Source organism: Macaca mulatta, chromosome 15 (genome assembly GCF_049350105.2).
Source record: "Macaca mulatta isolate MMU2019108-1 chromosome 15, T2T-MMU8v2.0, whole genome shotgun sequence".
NCBI classification, from domain to species: domain Eukaryota; kingdom Metazoa; phylum Chordata; class Mammalia; order Primates; family Cercopithecidae; genus Macaca; species Macaca mulatta.
The window spans coordinates 19,034,113-19,055,889 of NC_133420.1; the positions used below are offsets into that span (position 1 = coordinate 19,034,113).

The 21,777-nt window shown below is 51.5% G+C and overlaps 1 protein-coding gene across 23 annotated transcripts in view; it reads right to left on the reverse strand.

The window, feature by feature from the left end:
• SPTAN1 (spectrin alpha, non-erythrocytic 1) overlaps positions 1–21,777 on the reverse strand; it is an 85,757-nt gene that overhangs the window by 612 nt on the left and 63,368 nt on the right. For 8 of the 23 annotated variants that reach the window (XM_015116634.3, XM_028834421.2, XM_015116630.3 and 5 more), the window contains 17 exon segments: positions 21,169–21,273; positions 18,521–18,729; positions 16,601–16,721; positions 16,256–16,377; positions 15,423–15,555; positions 13,065–13,163; positions 9,185–9,344; positions 8,489–8,565; positions 7,677–7,886; positions 6,985–7,281; positions 5,867–5,979; positions 5,418–5,435; positions 2,993–3,047; positions 726–922; positions 565–618; positions 331–477; positions 98–245 (listed from right to left, as the gene is read on the reverse strand). In XM_015116634.3, the coding sequence (XP_014972120.2) occupies positions 98–245; positions 331–477; positions 565–618; positions 726–922; positions 2,993–3,047; positions 5,418–5,435; positions 5,867–5,979; positions 6,985–7,281; positions 7,677–7,886; positions 8,489–8,565; positions 9,185–9,344; positions 13,065–13,163; positions 15,423–15,555; positions 16,256–16,377; positions 16,601–16,721; positions 18,521–18,729; positions 21,169–21,273 (2,265 nt within the window). 23 annotated transcript variants of the gene reach the window in all.

A 21,777-nucleotide genomic window follows, 5' to 3' on the forward strand; every position in this document is an offset into this window, starting at 1 on the left:
CCCAGCACAGGGCCTGTTGCCCCAGACTCGGCTCTGCCACAAATGTGGCTTTAGTTTTCCAAAGGACACCTCTTCACCCACCTCCTGAGGCCCATACCTGGTAGAGTTCCTCCTTGGTCACGTAAGGCTTTCCCTCTGAGCTGAGGGCCCGGAAGGCGCTCTCGATCTCCTCACTGGACTTGACGTTCTCGGTTTCACGGCTGATCATGAAAGCCATGTATTCTTGCAGGGAGACGTGGCCATCTCTAGGAGAGGAGGAGCAAGAGCCTGAGCAGGGAGGGCAGGTGGGTGCTCAGGGTGCAGGCTCACAGCACCCGGCTTAAGGCTTACCTGTTTGGATCCACCGTGTCCAGGATTGCCTCGAACTCAGGGTCAGGTTCCCCTTCCTCCACCATGGGCAGGTCATAGCCCAGGGAGCGCAGGCAAGATTTGAACTCCTGATGGTTCAGCCTGCCAGACTTGTCCTTGTCAAAGTGTCTGCAGTACAAAGCCGAGGGCAGCTCAGCACACAGCCCTGCTGCCGAACACCCCCCACCCAGCCAGGGCGAGTGGGGCTGAACTCACTTAAACATCATGCTGAATTCTTTGAGGGCCTCCTCAGTGACACCTGTTGTGTTCCTGAAAGAAGAACAGAAATTAGGGAGCAGACCCTCTACACAGCAGGTGACCATGTCTTTTCCTCCCTGGGCTCCAGGCTGAACCTGGCCCACAGCCCTCCCGGGTACCTGGCCTGGATCTGCTGCTCCAGGTTGTGCTGCATGCGCATGCCCAGCTGGTCCAGTTGGTCCCACTGCTGGGCCAGGCCCACGGTGCTGTGCTCCGTGTACTTGTTGTCCAGGATGAGGGCCTCCTCCATGGCGGCCCCCAGGTCCTCAATCTTTTTGAGCTGACTTCTCATGGCTCGGATTTCCTGGTGTTTGCGCTGCAGGGGCGGGGAGCACAGATGCTCAGACAGGGGCCCTCAGCTTAGTCACCAGCCCAGGAGCCACTTACTGCCCTCTGGTTCCTGCTTCAGGCCTGGCCTGAGACCTCTTAAAACAAGAACATTTTAGAATAGGAATAGTGGGATGGGGTGAAGCTGAAGAAACCCCAACCACCTCAGCAGGAGGAGAGACTTTCAATGTGAGGGTTCTAAAGCAGCTGGTAGACCTGCCAGGGGGCAGTGCACACTGAGGATAAGTGCGGTGAGGACTCCAGGAAGCAATGGCCAAAGATTTTTAATTTTTTTTTGAGATGGAGTCTCACTCCGTCACCTAGGCTAGAGTGCAGTGGGGTAATCTCAGCTCACTGCAACCACCCGGGTCCAAGTGATTCTCCTGCCTCAGTCTCCTGAGTAGCTGGAATTACAGGTGCCCACCACCACACCCACCCAAATTTTTGTATTTTTAGTAGAAGTGAAGTTTCACTGCATTGACCAGGCTGGTCTTGAACTTCTAGGCTCAAGTGATCTGCCTGTCTTGGCCTACCCAAAGTTCTGGGATTACAGGCATGAGCCACCACACCCAGCCTTATTTTTAAGACAAGGTCTGGCTACATTGCCCATGCTGGACTTGGGGCAGGTGTGGGCCACTGTGCCCAAAGACTTAATTTTTTTTCAGATGGAGTTTCGTTCTTGTCACCCAGGTTGGAGTGCAATGGCCTGATCTCGGGTCACTGCAACCTCTGCATCCCAGAATCAAGTGATTCTCTTACCTTAGCCTCCTGAGTAGCTGGGATTACAGGTGCCTGCCACCACACCCAGCTAATATTTAGTATTTTCAGTAGAGATGGGGTTTCACCATGTTGGCCAAGCTGGTCTCGAACTCCTGACTTCAAGCAATCCACCCGCCTCAGCTTCCCAAAGTGCTGGGATTACAGGCGTGAGTCACCACACCCAGCCCCAGACTTTCTTTAGAAAGTGAAGAGCCCTCGGTAGGGAGTGGTGGCTCACGCCTATAATCCCAGCACTTTGGGAGGCCGAGGCGGACAGATCACTGGAGATCAGGAGTTGGATGGCAACTCCATCCTGGCCAATATGGCAAAACACTGTCTCTACTAAAAACATAAAAATTATGCCAGGTGTGGTGGCTCACGCTTAATTCCAGCACTTTGGGAGGCTAAGGCAGATAGATCACCTGAGGTCAGGAGTTTGAGACCAGTCTGCCTGGCCAACATGATGAAACCCTGTCTCTACAAAAAATACAAAAACAGCCCAGGTGTGGTGGTGGGCGCCTGTAATCCCAGCTACTTGGGAGGTTGAGGCAGGAGGATCACTTGAACCCAGGAGGTGGAGGTTGCAATGAGCCAAGATCATGCCCACTGCACTCCAGCCTGGGCAACAAGAGTGAAACTCCATCTCAAAGGATAATTAAAAAGAAACACAAATTCGCCAGGCGTGCTGGCACATCTGTAGTCCAGCTGTTTGGGAGCGGCTGAGGCAGGGGAATCGCTTGAACCCAGGAGATGGAGGTTGCAGTGAGTCAAGATCGCACCACTGCACTCCAGCCTGGGCGGCAGAATGAGACTCCATGAAGAAAGAAAGAAAAAAGAAGAGAGAGAGAAGAGCCCTAGACTGCTTTAGACCAAGGGAAAAGAGTACAATAGGCCGGGCGCGGTGGCTCAAGCCTGTAATCCCAGCACTTTGGGAGGCCGAGGCGGGCGGATCACGAGCTCAGGAGATCGAGACCATCCTGGCTAACATGGTGAAACCCCGTCTCTACTAAAAATACAAAAAACTAGCCGGGCGCGGTGGCGGGCGCCTGTAGTCCCAGCTACTCGGGAGGCTGAGGCAGGAGAATGGCGTAAACCCGGGAGGCGGAGCTTGCAGTGAGCTGAGATCCGGCCACTGCACTCCAGCCTGGGTGACAGAGCAAGACTCCGTCTCAAAAAAAAAAAAAAAAAAAGAGTACAATAGCACATCTGGTTCCTGACTTTAAACCAGGAAGGGAAGGGGTAGCCTGGGGGGTGGCTGGGTGAGGGGTCTCTGCTGGGCCACAGCCCCATGGGCACTTACTTTGGTAGCTTCAAGCTGGGATTCGAGGGTCCCCGACTCCTCCACCATGCAGGACCTAGACACAGAAGGACAGTAAGGAAAAGGGCCTGCTCCCAGCTGGCCGAGAGCTCAGAATGAACCTTCTCTCAGAGCAGTGCCTGGCAACCTCACATTCCTTTTAAGGGAACTGAACCTAACTGCAATTGGCCATCTTTATCTAATGGGCCCCAGGAATCCAGGGAGGGCAGGGAGCATTTCTCCCATTTTAGAGATGGGAAGCTGCTGCCTTGGTGTGGGCTAGGGCTGAGCCCACTCGTCTTGCTCCCAAGGCCAGGATGACTCAGGAATGGAGTTTAAATTCCCCCATGGGTACAGGGCAGCTGCAAGCCTGTCTGGGCATCCTCTCTGCAGCGTTGGAGGGGATGGGACACCCTGACACCTGACAGACGGGAGACCTCAGGGCAGAGGGGAGGCTGAGAACCTGACAGCCTCCCCATAGAAACCCTGGAGTGTCCTGGCAAGGTTCCTGAGGAGGGAGCCCCATTCTAGGGGGAATGAGAGCACGACCCTGCAGACAAAGGACACAAGTGGAGTGCTGGGAGATCACAACCAACTGTGCCAAAAGGAGGGATGGCTGTGACTAAGCCCCAGATCCCGGTTTCATCCTCTAGACACAGTCAGGGAGGCAGCCTCCTCTCTAGGATCAAGTTCTGAGAGCAGATGGGCTTTGGGGAAGCTCCTTCCCAAGAGAACACAGTGCCAGGTCACAGAGGCTACCAGTAAACAAAGACGACAAACAAGTTAGGGACGTGCAAGGATGGATTCACACAGGGTGTATGGCCTTGGTGGGGTTTTAGCCCAAGCTCCCCTGTACCCACATTCGCCCCAGCCTACCCTTTTAAAACCCAGTGAGCTGGGGTTAGCTCTGCAATCTCCCCAAGTTCAAAGTGCTCTAGCAAGGCAAGGCACCAGGCTTCCTCCTACCCCAGCAGGTCAGACTCACAGTCACGCCATGTCCCCCCGGGGAAAATGCCCCCCAGGACCTGGGGGCAGGAGGCTGGGTGCCGGTGCAGTGGGAGGACAGACCCCTCCTTCCCAAGCGGCCGAGGGCGGCAGGTTAGTCAGGGTGGAGCCGCCTGGGGATGTCAAGAGTGCATCAGTAAAGCCACAGTGAGGTAAGAAGAGAAATAAGGAGAAAAACCTTCCAGACAGATCATCCCCAACTTCATACTGATAGACACGAATGACTCGACGATATGCTATGCTAGTCAAAGAAAAGAAACCAAATGAATACACCAAAGGGAGGGGAGGCAAGAGCACACTGCAACAGACATACAAGGCCCAAGCTGGCAGGGCGCAGGCAAGGGCAACCTGGTGCCTGGCGGGTACCTGGAGGCAGCAGGCCCAATGGCTCACCCCAGGCACCTCACACTAGGAATGGGCAAGAAGGGCAGGGCTTGGAAGGAGCCATAAGGTGAGGGGAGCGTGGCACCTCATGACCTCATGGAGACAAGAACAAGACCAGCAGACACAGCCATGGGGCAGGGAGGGGAGTCAGGTGGCCAGGGTGTCCTACGGGCACAGGCCGGAAACTGCGATCCCTACATCCCCAGCTGCTCTGCCATCAGAATGTGTGGCCCGGCTGGAGGGGTCTATTTTTCTCCTGGCCGCCTATACAGGCTTGATATGCCTGTGTGCTGAGCCTCAGGAGTGCAGGCTAAGCCACTCCAGTCCCACCAGCCCTGGCTTTCACAGCGGGCTTGGCAGATGACAAAGGTGACCCGCCCAGGGAGAGGCCCCAGGCTGAGCAGAGAAGCCCCCACTGGGACTGGGTGGGACAGCTCTGCTCCTCCCACGTCCTGTCTATCACATCATAACGGGGGCATTTTTGCCTTCTATTAGGGCGGACAGTTCTTACCCTTCCTGACCCCAGGAAAGTCAAGTGGCAGCCTCAGCTACTTGGGAGGTGTCAGTGCCCAGCCCTTCTCAGCTGTGAACTTACTGTACCCTGCCTGAGCCCCCAACATTGCCATCTGCTTCATGCCCACTGACCACTGTTGGACACGCTGCGGAAGCAGCGCTGAGAGCCCAACAGACCCCGGGGACTGGACAGGCGCGGGGGTTCTCAGGGCCCCTGGACTCCAGCTCTGGCCTTCGTGCTTCATCACCTTCACTACCCAAAGTGAGCCCTTGGAATCACTCAGTGAGGCAAGGGTAGCTCCCTCTGGCTTGAAGGCTCTATCGGGGACCCGGGACCATGGGCTATGGGGCAAGGAACACGCTCCTTGTCAGGTGACGGGAAAGGTGGAAGGGGAAGTGCAGCCTGCCCTGAGCAGGAAGGCCCATCCCGGGATCCTCCACAAGCCAGGCTACAGGACAAGGGCAGAGGGGCAAGCGCACGAGACCCCACACGACAAGCCCGGAGAAGGAAGAAAACAATATTAACCCATCGAGGAGGTATGTCCTGTGGAGAGCAGATCCAAGCAGCCAGGAGACAAGGTGGTATCCGGACAACAGCAGCAATCGGGAGGTGGGGGACAGAGAGAAGACAAAAGAAAGAAAGGAAAACAAAAGCAACAACATCAGTACTCAATGCATAGACCCTGCATCGTCTGTCGCCAAATCACTGCTGGGGCTGATCACACACCCTGTGTGGCCCCACTCAATCCAGGAGCTCCAGCAACTTGGTCTCTGGGACATGCAGCACTGGGAGGCTGCTCTACCTATGCTCCCACTCCCGGCTCCAAACACGACCAGGCATTGCCAGCCCAGCTTTATTCCCAGGCTGCCTCTGGTTTTAAACAAAGCACCCCCACCTCCTTGGGGCTGGAGGCTCTCCAGGGCTTAAGCATAGCAGGGACATGCTGCTGCCCCCTGGCCCCAGAGGGCTGGCACCTGGTCTCTTGGATCCACTGGTGGAAGGCATTGGCGTGCTGGGCAAACTCCTGGCGCAGCTTGTCGTTCTCCTCCTGCCGCCGCTGTTCCTTTTGCAGCTCCAGCTCCCTCTCCTGAGGGCCAAAGGGGGGCAGATGCTATGCACTGCTGTGGCAGTGACACCAGCCCCTCCTTCACAGATGGGCTCAGGATGGATGGAGGTGGCCTCCCTGCAAGGAACCTCCCCAAAGATGAGAGGGGAAGGAGGCTGGGAGACATGAGGCCGGCTCAGAGCACTTGGTAGTTCTTTCTCTGTTCCCACCCCCCAGGTGCTTCAGGAAGGGGTGGACCTGGCGGGGAAGCGACTGGCCAGTCAAGCAGGGAGTTGCTGGACTGTCAGAAATGGAAACTTCTGGCCGGGCGCGGTGGCTCACGCCTGTAATCCCAGCACTTTGGGAGGCCGAGACGGGCGGATCACGAGGTCAGGAGATCAAGACCATCCTGGCTAACACGGTGAAACCCCGTCTCTACTAAAAAATAAAAAAAAAAACTAGCCAGGTGAGGTGGCGGGCGCCTGTAGTCCCAGCTACTCGGGAGGCTGAGGCAGGAGAATGGCGTGAACCCGGGAGGCGGAGCTTGCAGTGAGCTGAGATCCGGCCACTGCACTCCAGCCTTTGAGACTCTGTCTCAAAAAAAAAAAGGAAACTGGAAACTTCTGGCTGGGTACAGTGGCTCACACCTGTAATCCCAGCACTTTGGGAGGCCTGGGCAGGAGGACTGCTTGAGGCCAGAAGTTCAAGACCAGCCTGGGCAACATGGCAACACCCTGTCTACAAAAATTAAAATAATTAGCCAGGCGTGGTGGCATGTGCTTGTAGTCCCAGTTATTTAAGAGGCTCAGGAAAGAGGACCACCTGAGCCTGGGAGGCTGAGGCTACAGGGAGCCATGTTGGCACCACTGCACTGCAGTCTAGGTGATAGAGACCCTGTCTCAAGAAAACAGAAAGAAATGGAAACTTCTGATGAAACCATGCTCCTTCCTCCTGCCCTGTCCTGTCGTTACTCAGTGTGGGCTCTGAGCAGGGCCCAGCAAGGGCTCTGGGAGGCTGAGCAGCTCCTGAGGGCAGCGGGAGGTGTACCTTGATGATCTTCTGTAGGTTCCTCCAGGTCTCCTCCAGGGCCTCCATGGTGAACCAGGTGTAGGGGTTGGAGGCTACACGGAAGCTCTTGATCTGGCGGTCCAGCTCGGCCAGCTGATTGAAGTCGGCCTGGGCAGAGCTGAGGGAGGAGCGGAAGGCGTCGTGGGCCTCACGCAAAGCTTTGATTTCTTCCAAGGAGTTGCAGCGCACAGGGTCTGTTAAGTCCTCCTCTGCATTTTCAAACCAGCTGTTGAAGGCAGAAGCCTTTTTGGCAAAGGTCAGGAAGAGGTCCTCCACCTGGAAGCAGAAGTGACTGAGTTAGCGGAGTCGTCAGGGCTGGACATGCCGACCCAGTGCAGCAGGTGGGGTGTGGGGCGGTTCCTGGGAATCAGAGGCGCACACAGCTCCCCTCTGCTCCTGTCTCCTGCTCCCCCTTCTTCAAGTCTTCACCAGCCTTTTTTCCCCTTCCTACCCTTTGCCCTTGTCTTCAGTCTGTCCTGCGTGCTTCTGAATGTCGATCTCACATGGCCCTCTCATTTGCCTTGGTTTTAACTGACGCCACACCCATGTTCGAAAGCTCTGCACTGAGCTCACAGCTTCCTCACGGGGGAGGGGCAGAGTTGGGCAGACAGAAGGTGGGCTTCCTTCCCTGAGCTGTGGGCCAGCTAAGCTTCACGTGGCCCCATCCTCACCTTGCGGAAGTGACTCTGAGCCTCCAGAAGCTTCTTCTTGCGGGTGGCTGAGTTGGCCAGAAGCTGGCTCCACCTTTTCATGAGGGAGGCGTGCCGGGCCTCGATGGCCTTGGACTGAACATGCTTGGCAGCAAGAAGTTGATCTTTGAGGGCAGTGATGTTGGCAATGCCTTCCTGCTGGAAGGCCTGGAGGCCAGCATCAAAAGTTTCCTGAACAAGGAGTGACAAGCCAATTTGTGGTGACTCCACAAGACTGGAACTAGCTCTTCCTAGGTGCCTCGACTCAGATGGCGCCAGCATGTCCCCCAGATGCCCAAGCCAAACTGTCTGCCTGGACACTGCTGATACTGGGTCACACACGCCCCCTTTCCTGCTCTCCTTCAGCCCGCAGATCACTGCGGCAGCCTTCTCCCACCTCCCTGACCCCAGCCTTCAGCTCTTCTGCCCCAGGGGTCCCTGCCAGCTCTGCCTAGAACACTCGCCCTGCCTCTCTCCCTGACCGTTTTCATTCACCCCTCATGATTTCGCTTAGGAGGGCTTGCCCCTTCAACCCTCGCCTGCTGAGAACTGAGGGAGTGCCCCTGCAGTGCCCATCCCATCAGTACCCAGCAGGCTGCTGCAGAGATGCCTGGTTCTGTGTTTGCTTCCCCAGTTAGTCTGGAAGCTCTCTGAGGACCAGGACAGGATCTTTATCCTGCTGATCCCCAGGGGCTAATAGAAGATAGTTAAATGCGTCAGTGAAAGCCGTCCCCAGTCATCTCGCAGGAGATGCTATTTGCATACATTTCAACCAATGAAGGGGCAGGGCAGACCTGTTTGGTGAGGAGCGTCTGCACAGAAGACAGGTCTCGGCCATAGTCATCTGTCTTCAAGCTGTTCTCCTTTTCACCTAGAAAACCAAGTGTGGAAAATATACCACCCTCCTCAGTGGAGTGAGATGGATTACAAAAGAAAAAAGCCAAAACCCAGACAAACCATTTTTTGTGTACACATAAATTCCAATATTCCTAACTGCAGCCTCAGAACCCACATTAGCGGGCCCCTCCCTGCACCCAGGCCTGGCCGCCATCTGTGCCATGAGGAGCTCCTTGTAGCCTGTTCTCTAGTTCACTTTCTATTATTACAACCCAGGACTACCCAGGACACGGGGACCCCGATATCAGGACCCAGTTTCCCCTCACCCAGGAGCTGGGTGGTGCCCGACCAGGGCAGCTAGTGGTGCCTTTGCTGTGCCCACTCTGTTCATGTCATGACGTCACATTATGCCATCTCTGCTTGCAGCAGCATTTACAGGCTTTTATTAACCCTGGTGCCAGCCCAGTTCCGGCAGCTCTGGCCTCAGGACACTGTCTCCTCCTAGCTGGCAGTCAGTGGTCTACCCTGGTAGTAGGTTCTCTGCCATGCCCACAATTGATCAGTTTCTTCTCTGAAGAAGAAAACCAATGACATGGAAGGAGACAAAGAGCAGCTCTGGGAAGGCTCTTCTGGGCCTTTCCGACAGTGCTCACCGATCCAGGACTCCACCACGTCCGCCTTCCAGTTGAACTGAAGGAAGGCCGAGTTCTCATCCAGCTTCGCCTTCCTCTGGGCTGCAGCTTTCTCCAGGTCTGACACTTTCCCATTCAGGCCCTTCATCTTTGAAGATATGTTCTCCTCATGGTGATTGTTCTAGGCCATGGAGAGAGGCACACACTGGTCAGCCTCACCTGCTGTGGTTACCTGACTATGCCCTCCCTGGAAAGGCTCTAAACTTCTATAAAATGGGCCACTTGCTCCCCTGTCCACTGCTGGGTAAACAATGATAGGTGAGGCTTTTGTAAGAGCAACACAGTCAAAGGCTTCAGATGAATACACTGTACTGGCAATTCTACTTTTAGGAATTCTTTTTTTGTTTTTTGACACGGAGTTTCACTCTGTCGCCCAGGCTGGAGTGCAGTGACATGATCTCAGCTCACTGCAACCTCCGCCTCCCGGGTTCAAGAGATTCTCCTGCCTCAGCCTCCCGAGTAGCTGGGACTACGGGAGAACACCACCATGCCCAGCTAATTTTTTATTTTTAGTAGAGATGGGGTTTCACCATGTTGGCCAGGCTGGTCTCGAGCTCCTGACCTCAGGTGATCTGCCCACCTCGGCCTCCCAAAGTGCTGGGATTACAGGTGTGAGCCACAGTGCCCGGCCAGTCCTAGGAATTAATTCTAAAGAAATATGGGCCAGGCACAGTGGCTAACACCTGTAATCCTAGCACTCTGGGAGGCTGAGGTACGCCGATCACTTGAGGCCAGGAGTTCAAGACCAGCCTGGCCAATATGGTGAAACCCTGTCTCTTCTAAAAAATACAAAAAAAAAAAAAAAAGAAAAAAAGGCAGATATGGTGGCGCGCATCTGTAATTCCAGCGACCCAGGAGGCTGAGGGATAAGAACTGCTTGAACCTGGGAGGCGGAGACTGCAGTGAGCTGAGACTGTGCCACTGCACCCAGCCTGGGCAACAGAGCAAGACTGTTTCAAAAAAAAAAAAAAAAAGGAATGGGCTGAAATTTGAAGTTACAATGATATATTCACTAGTATTATTTTTGATAGAAAAAAATTGAATATTATCACTTAAAATACTACACATATAGGCCGGGCGCGGTGGCTCAAGCCTGTAATCCCAGCACTTTGGGAGGCCGAGACGGGCGGATCACGAGGTCAGGAGATCGAGACCATCCTGGCTAACACGGTGAAACCCCGTCTCTACTTAAAAAAAATACAAAAAACTAGCCGGGCGAGGTGGCGGACACCTGTAGTCCCAGCTACTCGGGAGGCTGAGGCAGGAGAATGGCATGAACCTGGGGGGCGGAGCTTGCAGTGAGCCGAGATCAGGCCACTGCACTCCAGCCTGGGTGACAGAGCGAGACTCCATCTCAAAAAAAAAAAAAAAAAAAAATACTACACATATAGGGCTGGGTGCAGTGGCTCACTCCTGTAATCTCAGCACGAGGCGAGAGAATCGCTTGAGCCCAGGAGTTGGAGACCAGCCTGGGCAACACAGTGAGACCCAGTCTAAAAAAAAAAAAAAAAAAGAAAGAAAAGAAAAGAAGCCAGGTGTGGTGGCACCCACCTGTGGTCCCAGCTAACTAGGGAGGCTCAGGTGGGAGAACTGCTGAAACCTGGGAGGCAGAGGCTGCAATGAGCCACGATCACGTCATTACACTCCAGCCTGGGTGACAAGAGTGAGACTCCATCTCAAAAAATAAAAATAAAAAAATTGGTTGGGTGCGGTAGCTCACACCTGTAATCCCAGCACTTTGAGAGGCCGAGGCAGGCTGATTATGAGGTCAGGAGTCCGAGACCTGCCTAACCAACATGGTGAAACTCTGTCCCTAATAAAAATACAAAAATTAGCCGGGAGTGGTGGTGGGCGCCTGTAACCCCAGCTACTCAGGAGGCTGAGGCAGGAGAGTCACTTGAACCCAGGAGGTGGCGGTGGCAGTGAGGCAAGATTGCGCCAGTGCACTCCAGCCTGGGCGACACAGCGAGACTCTGTCTAAAATAAATAAATAAATAAAATTAAAATAAATAAAATTTTAAAAAAATACATAAAATTAAAAAAAAAAAACAACATACTACAAGTCACATTAAATTTAAAGAGAAATTCTTTAACATCTGTGAAAAGGGGAAAAAGAAAAAGAAAAAAGAATTGAAAGAGAAATTCAAGGAGGAAACAGGCTGTTGCTGAGGACAAAGCAGCTGGCTCGCTGGCCGGGCACGGTGACTCACGCCTGTAATCCCAGCACTTTGGGAGGCCAAGGCGGACAGATCACCTGAGGTCGGGAGTTTGAGACCAGCCTGACCAACATGGAGAAACCCCGTCTTTACTAAAAATACAAAATTAGCTGGGCGTGGTGGCACATGCCTGTAATCCCAGCTACTAGGGAGGCGGAGGCCGGAGAATCGCTTGAACCTGGGAGGCGGAGGTTGTGGTGAGCCAAGATCGCGCCACTGCACTCTAGCCTGGGCAACAAGAGTGAAACTCCGTCTCAAAAAAAAAAAAAAAAAAAAAAAAGGCAGCCGGCTCATTGCTAGAAGGCCGAAGGACACTCACACCGGTGATCTCCTGGCTTGAAGAACTGGGAATGTTGTCTGGGTGTGTGTTGGGGGGTTAAGTGCCCAGGAAACACCTCTACATCTACACATGTATCTGAAATTAGTTTCGTGCTAGTTTATTTGCAGATCAGAGCAAGGAAAAAAAGCTCTCCAGTGAAATGGATTTTAGCTACATTGTTGCTGCCTATGGATCAAACCCTAGTGTCAAGGCCATGACTGCTGAGTGCAACCTCTGTGATGAGAAATCCTTCTCATGATGTGTGTGTGACAGGAGACCAAAGCTGTTAAAACCTCTGTCCTTGGCCCGATTTGGTGGCTCATGCCTGTATTCCCAGCACTTTGGGAGGCCAAGGCGGGTGGATCATAAGGTCAGGAGATCGAGACCATCCTGGGTAACATGGTGAAACCCCATCTCTACTAAAAACACACAAAAAATTAGTGGGGCGTGGTGGCGGGCGCCTGTAGTCCCAGCTACTTGGGAGGCTGAGGCAGGAGAATGGCGTGAACCCGGGAGGCGGAGCTTGCAGTGAGCCGAGATCGTGCCCCTGCACTCCAGCCTGGGCTACTCAGCAAGACTCCGTCTCAAAAAAAAAAAACAAAACACCTCTGTCCTAAGGCACTCCAGGTGCGCCACTGCACCTGAGTGACTGCTGGTAAATTCCAGACCCATGGATGCACAGCCTTCAGTCTAGAGCTTCCATGTGGGAACGATGTGGCTTCACTGTTGCTGGGAAAGCACCAAGTCCCTTTATTTTGTTTTCTCCCAAAAGGGCCGCGAATGAAGTAGATTCATTTCTAAAATGCCCTGTACAGGCTCCAGGTTTTTGATAATTAATGGAGTGATATGATCCTATTAAATGGGAATCTCTGGGGCTGTTTGATCTAGTTGGCAGCTCTATACCTGTGGAGAGAAAAGGTCTGGCAGGTAAGACACAAAGATCTAATGTGTAGTCTCTGGGTGGGGTTTTATGGGTAATTTTTATTTTATGCTTTGCTTATTTGCATTTTCTACTGTCCCTATAAAGAGATTGTACTGCTTGAGAAATAAACTAAGAGCAGCATTTGGGAGTGCCAGTGTCTCTGTTGCTTAACGCAGAAAAAATAAGCACTGCAGAATAACTTTACTGGCTTTAAAAAGGGGGAAACATTCAACTTGTCACGAAACACAGGAATGGAATTGCTACTGGTTTTCACGCAGACCTTGGTTTGAACATCCCAGGAAGTGAACTTTGGGGAACCTCTGTGGTACCAACATGTGGGTATCCCAGTGGGTGATGGAGGTCTTACCGATGGGCTGGACTCACCTTCTTAATGAGGTCTTGTCCATTGGTGCAGACGTCATTCACGCGATCTTTGTGGACGGTGAAGTCTGTCTCAAAAGCTTCATGTTTCTTCAGTAAGCCCTGGAGTAGAAGCAGCCAAGGCCCACTATTGAGAGCCTGCTATGTGTTGTGGGCTAGGCCCCAGGGACAGAGAGTGACAAAACCGCTATGGTCCCTGTCCATGCACACATTACAGGCTAGCTGGGGAAGAGGACAATAAAGAGGAACATTAATAAAAAGAGAATCATAAAAGGAAGGAAAACACGAGGCAGTGAGAGTAACCAGCGGTGTTGGGACAGGCCTTGGCAGGGACAGTCTTTGGACCTTTGGGAAGGGTCAAACCCTTTGTTATCCATCAACAGTGTCTTATGGTCTCTCCCCCAAGAGGACGACAAGAATGACACAAACCAAGCTGAAGATACACACCCAAACAAAAATGACACATTTTTAAGGTTTAACTTGAACACATCTCAGAAAAGGCCTTCCAAGTCATGTCTTTTTCTTTTCGAGACAGAGTCTTGCTCTGTTGCCCAGGCTGGAGTGCAGCGGTGTGATCTCGGCTCACTGCAACCTCTGCCTCCCAGGTTCAAGTGATTCTCCTGCCTCAGGCACCCAAGTAGCTGGGATTATAGGCATGCACTACCACCCCCAGCTAATTTTCATATTTTTTAGTACAGATGGGGTTTCACCATGTTGGCCACGTTGGTCTCCAACTCCTGACCTCAGGTGATCTGCCCGCCTCAGCCTCCCAAAGTGCTGGGATTACAGGCATGAGCCACCATGCCCGGCCCCATGTCTTTTCTTCAGTACAGTGTAAGCACTGCAGACAATGCCTTTTTCGTTGCTTCCAGGGAACTCAACTATGCAGAGGATGGGAAATGACTGACCATCTAAATTCTACCTGAATCACCCTGACCAGCGGAGGATGCTTCCTACGGTGAGGAAGCTGGCTCAGAGCTAACTCGATTCCTGGGAGTGCATACTCCTGCTTCCACATCTGGGGACAGGAATTTAGACATATCTGACCATGATGTTTTGCAGCATCTCCTTTCCAGAGGCGAATCTGTCCATCTATGCCTCTGGGCTGTCTTGGGACTTGCTTTGGCCAGAAGGCAGTGAGGATGATGTGTGAGGCTGCAGACACCCTGCAGCTCCTGCCTTTGCCTGTCTGAGTGCTGCTGAAAGAGGCTGGTCTAGCCAGCTGGAGGACAACAGGCCACGTGGAGGGGAACAGAGATGTCCAGGCTGGGTGACACTCAGGCTCAGCTGCCAGTGTGTGACTGATCTCTCAGCCCAGCCACGCTCTGCCTGAATGCAGGAGCATGAGGGACCTCCAGTGACAGCTGCAGATGCTACTGATCATTTCCCATGGATCTGTGGATCTTATTCTTAAAAATAAGAAATGGGTGTTGCTTTCAACCACTACATTTAGGCAGGTTGTTATGTAGCAACAGTTAACCAATTTAGGGAGTATGTGACGGGCTGAACTCTGTCCCCCTCAAGAGATGATGAAGTCCTAACTTCTGGTACCCATGAATGTGGAAAGGGGATCATTGCAAACATACTCTGCAAAGGTAAGATGGAGTCATTAGGGTGGACCCTCATCCAATACGCCTGATATCCTTACAACAGCACACAGAAACGTGAATAGACACACAGAGTGATGCCAAGTGAAGACACACAGAGGGAAGATGGCCATGTGAAGACACACAGAGGGAAGATGGCCATGTGAAGACACACAGAGGGAAGATGGCCATGTGAAGACACACAGAGGGAAGATGGCCATGTGAAGACAGGCAGAGACTACAGTGATGATGCCACATGCCAAGGGCACCTGGTGCCAACAAAAACTGGAAGAGGCAAGAAGGATCCTCCCCTACAGGTTTGGAGAACATGGTCCTGCATCTTGATTTCAGACTTCTGGCCTCCAGAACTGAGAAGCAATAAACCTCTGTTGTCCTCAGCCACTCTGTGCCACTCCATCTGTGCCACTCCGTCTGTGGTACTCCGTCTATGGAACTCCATCTGTGGTACTCTGCCTGTGGTACTTATTTATGGAGGCCCCAGGAAACTAATACAAAGACCCAAGCCCACCACTGCCTGGCGAATGACAGGGCCCGGGAACCGAGACTGATAAAGCCACACCAATTGTGTCTACTGAAGGGCAATGTCCCCTAGTGTGAGATCTTGAAGGTTAAAACCAACTACTGAGGCCTTGGCTGCTGGCCCTGTGTGCTCTCCTATTAAGAGCAGGGCCCTTTAACAAACCAACAGGGAAATGATGACCAGCAGGCAGTTGCCAAGAGAGACAGCAGGTGACACCTTTGGTTTCTGTCTCACCTGGATGGCGGCAAGAGTGTCTCCATAATCTTCACTGGCCACCAGGGTCATTTTCTCATTGATCCAGGCTTCCTCCTCTTCCACATTGGCTACAAACTGCTGATATTCCAAGGACTCTTCAAGCCGCTGACCCCTAGTTACAGCAGACAGGAAGAAAATCAGCCATAATCTCCTCCAGCTTTGATTGTGATAGTTAACATATGCTTAAAAACATTCATAAAAGCCAGGCACAGTGCCTCAGGCCTGTAATCCCAGTACTTTGGGAGGCCGAGGCGGGCGGATCATGAGGTCAGGAGATCGAGACCATCCTGGCTAACACGGTGAAACCCCGTCTCTACTAAAAATACAAAAAAATTAGCCGGGCGTGGTGGAGGGCACCTGTAGTCCCAGCTACTCGGGAGGCTGAGGCAGGACAATGATGTGAACCCGGGAGGCGGAGCCTGCAGTGAGCCGAGATTGCACCACTGCACTCCAGCCTGGGCGACGGAGAGAGACTCCGTCTCAACCAAAAAAAAAAAAAAAAATTCACAAAAAAAGTGGGCCCTCACAATCAGTCCGTCCACGGAACACCATAAATCACCCACTCTGTGATTCCAGACTCTCATGTCTTCATTTCTGGAGAATCATGTGTGATTCTGGACTCCAGATTAACAGAATGAGACCACCTTAGCATGGCCTGTGGGAGGTGGCTCTGGAGCAAACCGACTATGGCACATGTGAGGCCAAAGGTCCAGGAGATGGTAGGAGGGCCCAGTGGACCCCACAGCTCAGAGTCTGCCCTTGGGTGCTGGCCTTCCACTTGTTCCTGGGAGCTCCTGCCTCTGACTACTCACCGGGCAGATGCCAGCTGCTTCAACTCTTTCCAGTGCTCCACAAACTGCGCCAGCCGCTGCTGGATCTCCTCTTTCCCGATGGTGTTATCATCGGACAGCTTCTTGCCAGTGTCCAGGACACCCTGACAGGTAAGGACGATGAGGTTAACAGCAGGTAGCTCTGCTGGTGCCTCTGTCTTGAGGCTCCCAGGAAAAGTCCTCAACATCAAATTTGGGACTTCTCCAGGTTTGGACTGAGGGGTCATGAACACTTTAGGGACCTCAGTGAAATAAGCGCAAGGGGTTTGTCTGTCCCCTAGGGCCCACTCAAACACCTCTGCCCTCTTGGCAGAAGGCGGCCCCTACCTGAATAGCTGGCTCATGCGCGGCCAGTTCTGCCTCCAGCCGCTTGTGCTTTTTCCTCAGGTTCTGCACGCCGGTGAGGTCCCGGCCGTAGTCCTCAGAGCCCACCAGCAGCTTCTTCTCCCTGAATGAGAGACGGGGAACGGCACAGTCGGTCTCTGCACCTCCCTGCTTTCAAGTGGGGACATCAGGTCAACTGTGGACCTCACAGACATCTACTAATCTTTCTGGGAAAATCCTTGCCAGTTTTCTGGAAAACAAAAGCCTCTACTTGCCCAGTGAGTAGTGACCGAGAACCTCTGTCCATCTATGCATCTATGAGCCCTGCTGTGTGTCCAGATTCTAGAGGGTTGGGGATGCACTGGAGGATGGGAGGCACCACTGGTGCTGCCCTGAGGAGCCCTATCAAATTATATCAATATATATCAATCATGTATACTAAATATGTACCAATATGTCTGTAAATATATGAAGATATTTATTTATATATATACATACATAAACCCATATATATTTTTTGAAACAGAGTCTCATTCTGTTGCTCAGGGTACACTGCAATGGCATGATCTCTGCTCACTGCAACCTCCGCCTACCTGGTTTGAGTGATCCTCCCACCTCAGCCTCCTGAGTAGCTGGGACCACGGGTGTGCGCCACTATGCCTGGCTAATTTTTTCTATTTTTGGTAGATACGAGTTTTCACCATGTTGCCCACGCTGGTCTCAAACTCTTGGACTCAAGCGATCTTCCCACCTTGGCCTCCCAAAGTGTTGGGATTATAGGTGTGAGCCACCACGCCCAGCTATATAACATACATATTTTTTGAGACAAAGTCTTGCTCTGTCTCCCAGGATGGAGGGCAGTGGCATGATCTCGGCTCACTGAAACCTCCACTTCCCGGGTTCAAGTCATTCTCCTGCCTCAGCCTCCTGAGTAGCTGGGATTACAGGCCTGCACCACCATGCCTGGCTAATTTTTGTATTTTTATCTTTTATTTTTTTGAGACGGAGTCTTGCTCTGGAGTACAGTGGTGCAATCTCAGCTCACTGCAACCTCCGCTTCCCCGGATCAAGTGATTCTCCTGCCTCAGCCTCCCAAGTAGCTGGGACCACAGGCGCCCGCCACCACACCTGGCTAATTTTTGTATATTTAGTAGAGATGGGGTTTCACCATGTTGGCCAGGCTTGTCTTGAACTTCTGACCTCAAGTGATCTGCCCGCCTCGGCCTCCCAAAGCGCTGTGATCACAAGCGTGAGCCACTGTGCCTGGCCAGAAATGCCTTTTAAGAACAAAATCCTCTCTCTTAATTCCTTACTTCCTTAAAGCCTTCTGACCAGGAGCAGTGGCTCATGCCTATGATCACAGCACTTTGGGAGGCCGAGGTGGGTGGATCACTTAAGGTCAGGGGAGGTCAGTTTGAGACCAGCCTGGCCAACATGGTGAAACCCTGTCTCTACTAAAAATACAAAAATTAGTCAGGCATGGTGGCACTCTAGCCTGGCGACAGAGCGAGACTCCGTCTCAAAAAACAAAAGATGTTTGTTTACATGCTACGTCAACTGGAATCAGTAGACTGACATTTTGGGGGGTAGATAGAGAATAAGAAAAAAAGCAGCTCCTTCCTTGGAGAAGTGATCTTCTCCAGGAGGTCAGACACAAACTCACTAACTTTCATGGGAATCTAAAGGGCAGGGTCTAGACAGGGCCTATGTAACCAGCGTGGATCACCACCACCGCCAATCATCATCACTGTAAACTCGGAAAGCAGAAAACAGAGGCATCCCAGGAGTGAGTGGCCAAGCTGGGATCCTAGTCCAGCAGGGTTTCCAGCCTCACCACTACAGCCAGGAGATAGAAACCTTCTGCCTCAACAGTCAGCCTGTGGTTTCTGCTGCCCACTATTACAGGCCACTGAGAACACGTACTTGATCCAGGACTCCTCGTCATCCATGTCCCGGAAGAACTGGTGCAGGCGATGGGATTCATTCAGCTTGGCTCGCCGGGAGGCCGCCATGCTCTTGATCTTCTGGAAGCGCCCGTTGATGGTGTCCCTCTTGTCTTTTACTTGGGAGGTGTCGAAGGCACTGCTGGTCATCAGGCTGTCTGCCTGGCTGTTCAGGTCCTTCAGGCGATCCTGGGGCAGAGGACATAAGAGGGTCAGAAACTGGGTCTCTTACAACTATCTGCTTGAACCTAAGAACTCAGGAATTCCTTACTGATATGTGGAGTGTTGATATTCTCAAAGTATGTTATGTGGACCTCTGGCATTTTATGAACTCAAACTATTTTCATAACATTATAAGACATTATTTGCCTTTTTTACTGTGTGGACATTTGCACTGATAGTACAAAAGCAATGGAGAAGGAGGGGACATGCTGGTGCTTTAGCTCAAATCAAGGCAGTGGCAAATTACTAGCAGAAGTGGATTCTTCACTGCCACCCACTCACAGTAAAAAAAAAAAAAATTGCTTTTTCACTTAAGAATGTCCTTAAGGCAGTGAAAGTTAATTTTACTGAGTAGGCATTCTTTAGTACTTGAAAGACCAACCAACAGACAAACTATGGTCATTCAGACTTGGTATCTCACAGATACCTGGCCCAAAACAAATAAAGTGAGCCTGTCACTTCAAGTAATACTGACAGTTTGTTACTAATGATAAAATTCAAACTTCTATGAGAAAGTTAGAATTTTAGAAAACTTAAACATCCACCATCAGAAGCCTGATGGCTTCCTAATATGTGAAGATTTTTCTGATGAAATTGGTGGTATTAACAGCAATGTTTTGATATCATATAATCACATATGTCAAAATATAGAACCAACAGGCATAATATTGCTCAGTGAAGCAATATTTACCAAATGAGCCATGCATGATGTTACAAAATCATGCATAGGTAAGAGCTACATTCAAAGCCCAAGATGGACCAGTGGGTTTTAATATAAGCCAGTATAAAAAATTTAGGCCGGGCACGGTGGCTCAAGCCTGTAATCCCAGCACTTTGGGAGGCCAAGACGGGCGGATCACGAGGTCAGGAGATCGAGACCATCCTGGCTAACACGGTGAAACCCCGTCTCTACTAAAAAATACAAAAAATTAGCCGGGCGCGGTGGTGGGCGCCTGTAGTCGCAGCTACTCGGGAGGCTGAGGCAGGAGAATGGCGTAAACCCGGGAGGCGGAGCTTGCAGTGAGCTGAGATCCGGCCACTGCACTCCAGCCTGGGCGACAGAGCAAGACTCCGTCTCAAAAAAAAATAAATAAATAAAAATTTACTGACAAGGTTTGAGGGGCCACTTTGCAACTCAAAAAAACAGTTTTTTTTGAGACACTTTTTTTTTCTTGCTGTCATCCAGGAGTGCGGTGGTGTGATCATGATTCACTGCAGCCTTGACCTCCTGCCTGGGCTCAAGTGAACCTCCTGTCTCAGCCTCCAAACAACTGGGACTATAGGTGCGTGCCCCAACGTCTGGTTAATTTTTGTGGGTTTTTTTTTGTTTTTGAGACGTAGTCTCACTCTGTCGCCCAGGCTGGAGTGCAGTTACATGATCTCAGCGGTTCAAGCAATTCTCCTGCCTCAGCCTCCCGAGTAGCTGGGATTTACAAGCACACGCTGCCACATCTGGCTAATTTTTTGTATTTTAGTAGAAACGGGGTTTCACTGTGTTGCCCAGGCTCGTCTCAAACTCCTGAGCTCAGGCAATCCGCCCACCTTGGCCTCCCAAAGTGCTAGGATTACAGGCATGACCCACCACACCCAGCCTCATTTTTGTATTTTTTTGTACAGAGTCTCATCATGTTGCCCAGGCTGGTCTTGAACTCCTGGGCTCACATGATCTGCCTGCCTCAGCCTCCCAAAGTGCTGGGATTACAGGTGTGAGCCACTGTGCCTGACCACAGCCAAGCTTTAAGAAACTACAACTTTGGTATAGTATCAAAGAAAATTATTCACACTTATCCATATCAAACTATTCCTGTCTTTTCTATCTACCTACCTGTTCAAAGCTGAATTTTCATCCACTACAAAACACGACAACCTAAATTCAGCATTTTATTTATTTATTTTTTTAGAGATGGAGTATTACTCTGCTGCCGAGGCTGGAGTGCCGTGGCTCACTGCAACCTCTGCCTCCTGGGCTCAAGCGATTATCCTGCCTCAGCTGCCCGAGTACCTGGGATTACAGGCACCCGCCACCACGCCTGGCTAATTTTTGTATTTTTAGTAGAGACGGGGTTTCACCACGTTGGCCGGGGTGGTCTCGAACTCCTTACCTCCGGTGATCCGCATGTCTGGGCCTCCCAAACTGCTGGGATTACAGCCGTAAGCCACCGCACCAGGCCTTAAAATTTAACTTTTAATAATGGTGAATACTGACAGATAAAACCTACATAATAAAAATCTCTTAAGAGCCTCAATAACTGTCAAGTGTATAATGATCCTGAGGCCACAACCTTTGAGAATGGCTGCTTTAAGTGAAAGAAGTCACTCTCTTTTCTCAAACATGCTAGTTTTCCTTAGGAGTCAGGCACAGCCGCGTCCCAGGCACTTGGGTCTGGCCTGCCTCCCTTTGCTTACCTCATGGGCAGATATATCTGCTTCCAGCAGTTGATGCTTTTTCAGCAGGTTATTCACAGAAGCCAGGTCTTTGCCATAATCTTCGGATGCCAGCAGGGCCTCCACCTGGCAGTGAAAACATAAAAAGGAAACGCTACTGTGTGGTGTATACTCAGCATTCTGGAAAATTCAGGATGCCCAGTGGTTATTCCAGGTCCTTGTTTGGACAGCTGAATACCTCTCCATCACAATGTGTTACTGTGATTCCTAGTCACTTTGATCAGCCTGCCCGGCCTGAGACACTGTCTCCACTCAGTCAGTCAAACCTAGACTCCAGAGTCTATTCATAGTAAATACTACAGCTAAAGGCAAAATGCACAGCAATCTTAGTTCAAGGAAACTCCCCTAGGAAAGAATCAGCAGTGTGGGCAAAGATTAATATTCAAAGGTATTCACTGCAGCTAAATATATACACCAAAAGGCTGGGAACACCTGAATGTCCAACAATATGGGAATAAATTATGGCATGGCTCTATGATAAACTTACACAATTATTCAAAAAAACATTTTTTTTTTTGAGATGAAGTCTTGCTCTGTCGCCCAGGCTGGAGTGCAATGGTGTGATCTCGG